The following is a 5,127-nucleotide window of genomic DNA, read 5'->3' as shown; positions in this document are numbered from 1 at the left end:
GTTTCTGTATTAATGTGTGGGCTGGTATTGTGAACGACTTTTTGATTGGCCCATTTTTACTACCCACGCGACTCAGTAGCGGGAGCTATCTTATTTTTCTGAAAGAAGTGTTACCACAACTGCTGCATGATGTTCCGATCGCCATTCGTAACCGCATGTGGTTTCAGCACGATGGGGCGCCAGCACACTTCAGCATTGATGTACGGAATTACCTGAATGCCACGTTTGGTACTCGATGGATTGGGCGTGGTGGACCAATCCCTTAGCTACTCCGATCTCCCGATTTATCGAGCCTCGAGTACTTTTTATGGGGACATCTAAAGCATCTTGTTTATGAGACTCCAGTTGACTCAGATGAGGATCTCGTCGCTCGCATATCTGTAGCTGCTGCAGGTGTGCGTGAAATACCAGGCATCTTTGAACGTGAACGCCAATCGCTCCACCGACGCTGTCAAGCATGTATCGCTTCTAGTGGACGCAATTTTGAACACTTACTGTAAACATGACACTTGTCAACAACGCTTTCAATAAAATCTTTGTTTCTCCTTTCGTCCGTTATTTCTCCTGTTTACGCCTCACCGCTCAATACCTCCTAGAATAAGGAAGGCCTCAGCACGGGTTAACATAAATGAAAAATCCGATCCGTTGGTAGTCCAACGAAGTAGACCTGAATGGCTGCCACATTCTTCCATTAGCATTGGCGTCATTCATAGCTTTGATTTTGGCGAAATGGAATTCCGGTGACCATAACAGTCATTCCCTTTGGCGCCGGTTCTTCCCCTTCCACGTGTTTTGTTATTTTTAATTCGTTTTCGTGAAGTTTTAAGTTATGATAGCTACTGTTGGATTACATATTTGCAATATATATTAATGTGTCATGACTTACCATTGCTGTGCAGTAAACTGCAAAGGAAATTATGCTAACGGTCCAAAAGTTGCCGTATTTAATTTTCCCAAAGATGAAGCTCAACAAAGACGTTGGCTACAAGCACTCTCACGGAAGGATTTTATCATCACTAAGAATTCTCGAGTAAGTTTTCTCACTTATTGTTTATTTCTGTTGAAATCGGGGTTCGTTGATTTAAATCAACACTTTCTTTTTTAAAATAATCATTCAGGTAGTTAAATCAAATTATATTCATTTTTTTATTTTGGAGAAAAATATATATTAAATTTAGAAGGCATTTTAAATGAGATAGTACAAATTTTTCATGATTTTCATAGTTTTAAAATTTGTTTTAATTGCATTTTTGTGTGAGAAAGTTTGACAAAATGTGAAAACATAATGCAGGCTATAAAATTCAAACAATATGAAACCGAAAATTTAAATCATTCAAAAAAAAAATCACAAACCTCTATTACAACAGTTCTATAAGTATTTTAATATTGTTTTTCCTAGAGTGATAATTTAAAATTTTACCAGAAATTAAAAGTTTTACTTAAATTTTAATTTGCGTCTCTTACTTCATTGGGTATTGTGCATTAGAAGTCTTGGTTTTGTGAAGAAAAAATAGAAATTGTAATTGAAAATTTAATTTGAATCTCATATTTCATTGAGTAAAATATGACTTTCAACAAATATTTTGATTTTTCTGAAATTTTTTTTTTCGTTGAGTTTAAAAATATGAGAACATTTTAAGAGTGAGAACTAAATGTAAGAACATAATTTTTTTTTTACATCAAATATGTAAAAAAGCTTATGACATCAAAGCTATAAAGTATTTAGTATAATATTTTTTGAAGAAATAGTTAAAAATAAAAACAAAATACTTAAAATGTATACTTGTTTTTAGGTGTGTGAGAAACATTTTTCGTCGGATGTCATAGTTAAAGAAACGGTGAAAACTGACCCAAAGACTGGTGAAATAAAACAAAAATTGTTCATCTTGTGAGAAATCTATCACATTAACGGATATCGAAGAGAAATTTAATGTGATAGATGGTGTTGAAAACTCTTACATTCAAACATTAGACAGAGGTTGTTTGGTTTACCCTAAGCAAGAAATTGTTGACATAATCTTGCACGCATATGTGGTAGTTCAAAAATTAGTTTCTGAAGAGTTTGAAAGCTCATTTCTACAAATGCATAATCATAAAGTTTTGGCTATTGAAACTACTATTAATGTTTTGGAAAGAAATGAAATATTCTTAAATGACAATCAATGCTCTGCTCATGATTCCAGTTTCATTGTTAAATTTTTAGTAACTCGAGCCATTAACACCTTTTTAAGCAATTATTGTAAAAAGCTAAATGATTCAATTTTAACTGAACGACTTAATAAAAAGAAAGCTAACTTAAACTTAAAAGTAACTCAATCTAAAATTGAACCAGAAACTAAGAAAAGAAAACTACAAACATTAAAATAAAGGAGCTGTTTGTTTTCTTCAACATTAAAATATAGAATCAATTTTTGATACAGCTTCTGTTTTTTATTTGTAACTTTTAAGACAAGTAGCATTATAATACTTTTTGAGTTTATTTGAAAAATATTTTGTATGACTAGACTAATAAATTAATGTTTAAGTGGTCATATTTTTAATAAGCTGAAGAGATTTAAAATGAAATCTTACATTGTTTCTATATTTGTATTTGAAATAAACAGTTTTGTTGCTTGTTTCATCACTTTTCATTTTTGAAAGCTGTGAAAAGCTAGTAACTTGTAAATAATTTTACTATACTACACTAATTTAAAATTGTGTTCAAATTTCAATAAAGTTAAGGATATAACTTTATATCAGCTGTCTTAAAAATGAAAATTTGTTTTCATAAAAAATTTTACTCAATGATAAAATTATTTATTATATATAGCTTGTTTTATGTATATATTTAAATGAAAGAATAATAATAAATGCTTACATAGATAAATTGTCAAATAATATTGTCTCATTCCTTTAAATAAATTACAAAAGGTATATTAGAGTGCAATTTTTTTTTAATATCTTTATTTCAATTGATAATGCAATTAAAATAATTTTTCTCAGAATGTTAGTATATGTTCGATAAATTTCATTCTTTTCAGTAGAGACGAAAAGTGCTTAAAAAATTTTATTTTTTGAAAGGTAAGTTTCTAATTAAAAACAAACTCATATAAAGTATCCGATCGAAGCTTTTCTGAAAAGACGCGGTAAGGATTCTCGTTGGACTACTAAGGATTGAGAGGGGTGTGTCGTGCTGAGGCCTTCATTCTAGGAGGTGTTGCACCGCTTCACTTGCGACTATACATTCCTATACAATAATTCATTGTTATAATGTCCTGTACCTACCTTTAAAGTTTGTACCATGAATTCGGGACCACCCTGTATAACTTAGCACTATACAATTATATTTAATTATGAATTATGAATTTAGGCTATTTGATTGCAATGTATAGTTCACAAAAATTTTGAGCATCTTCCTTATTCCTTTATTAAAGCCCTCTTTGGAAATATATCAATGCTATCTTAAATTCATAACCATTTGTCCAGAAAAGCTGAAGGTTCTAAAAAGTTATATTTACATTATTGTTATGAGAAGGTTCCATTTTCTTATAATGCCATCATAGGCATTACATAATTCCTAGCTTTTAAATTCCTTTTATTTTATAAATTTAATTATTATTTTTTAATCATTCCTATTCCTGTTCCAATTAAATTAAATCAATTATTTCATTTTTTCCCAATTTTTAAAAACTGAATACTTCTTTTCTTGTAACAATAATGTAACATATAACCTAAGTATATAACTGAGTGTCGCGACAAAACGAATAACTATTTTTAATTTCTGTAAACTGCTTTTTTTAAAACACAAAAAAGGTTGCAGTTACAGGATCATATTAAATTCTAACAGACATTTGGTGATTAATTTGTAAACCAAATTACATAAAATTTAATACTAAAAACAAGGAATATGCTTTATTTTTGGTAGTATTATTTGTGTAATACTCGAATTCTGATAATGGACCCCTTTCTACGTGTTTGTTTGGAACTACTCATACACTTGGATTTTTAAATTGTTGTCGTTAGGATTGGATGACCCATAATCCATCAGTACAACTGTTGGATATGTAACTAAATATATAAAAATTGATTCTATAGGCACAGACTTTGACCAAATTATTAGACGTACCATAAGATTCTATGTAAAATCTTAATTATCAGGTGACAGCTTTATTGTTTTTACGCTGCTGAAACCGGTTTGCACTTAATTACGTTCGTGTATCAATTGGTTAGCATTGTAATGCAGTACGTTGCAAATAAATACAAATAGGAAGTATATGAAAAATTTCCTGAATAAAAACTTATTACGTGTATGTTTAAATATAAAAGTATTGCATATAAACGCGTGCAAAGCATGTAATTATTAAAAAAACTACAGTACTTCTAATAATTTGATCTGATTATTACAATATAGTAATATAAAACCTGATGTAATTAATATTCTATATTTATATAATCTTTCGTCTAATTTAACGAATCGTAGAATTTATATTATATATCACCTAAATTAAGCAATTGGTACACGAATGTAAACCAGCTTCAGTCCCGCAAAAACAATAAAGCTGTATACTGATAATTAAGATTTTCATAGAATCTTAGAGTGCGTCTAAAAATTTGGCTGCATAGGTCTTCTTGGGAACCACTCTTAGAATTTGAAATATGATCATACTTGATCTTTCCTTCTGATTAATGGAAAAGTTTCTTTTACATAATTTTGATGAAAAACATTTTTGGAACATATCTGCTCATTTTCTTTCCATCTAAAAGATGTTGTTTATAAAAGGATTCTACTCATATTGTCCTATATTGCTGGATTATACATAAATGATATTTTTTTTTTGTTTTCATAAGAGAATTAATAATTACCATTTCTAAGAAAGATTTTGATTTCAAATTTAAAACGCACTGCATTCCTTAATTCCTTTGCTCAATTGATTTTTTTAAGGTTATAAGTTTAATAAATACATAATTTAAAAATAAAGAATTTATTTTATTTAATTATAATGTACGGTTTGCAAAAATTCTGAGCATATTCTTCATAACTTTCTAGAAACTCTTCCCGAAGATATACGGATTCTGACTTACAGTCCCTGGTCAAACTATTAGACGCACTATAAGATTTAATTTAAAATCTTAATTATCACGTCATAT

General features: G+C 29.4%; 1 protein-coding gene across 1 annotated transcript; it reads left to right on the top strand.

The window, feature by feature from the left end:
- The first annotated feature begins 590 nt into the window (after positions 1 to 590).
- On the top strand, positions 591 to 3,205 carry LOC147801211 (THAP domain-containing protein 1-like). Its single transcript, XM_087154836.1, has 2 exons — positions 591 to 1,030; positions 1,794 to 3,205. The coding sequence occupies exons 1-2, from the start codon at positions 878 to 880 to the stop codon at positions 1,890 to 1,892; spliced, it is 252 nt and encodes an 83-aa protein (XP_087010962.1). The 5' UTR covers positions 591 to 877; the 3' UTR covers positions 1,893 to 3,205.
- The last annotated feature ends 1,922 nt before the right edge of the window (positions 3,206 to 5,127 follow it).

This window comes from Parasteatoda tepidariorum, chromosome 11, assembly GCF_982258835.1.
Source record: "Parasteatoda tepidariorum strain Cologne lab strain chromosome 11, Ptep-v5.0, whole genome shotgun sequence".
Lineage (NCBI taxonomy): Eukaryota > Metazoa > Arthropoda > Arachnida > Araneae > Theridiidae > Parasteatoda > Parasteatoda tepidariorum.
This window is presented reverse-complemented; position numbering and strand designations above follow the sequence as displayed.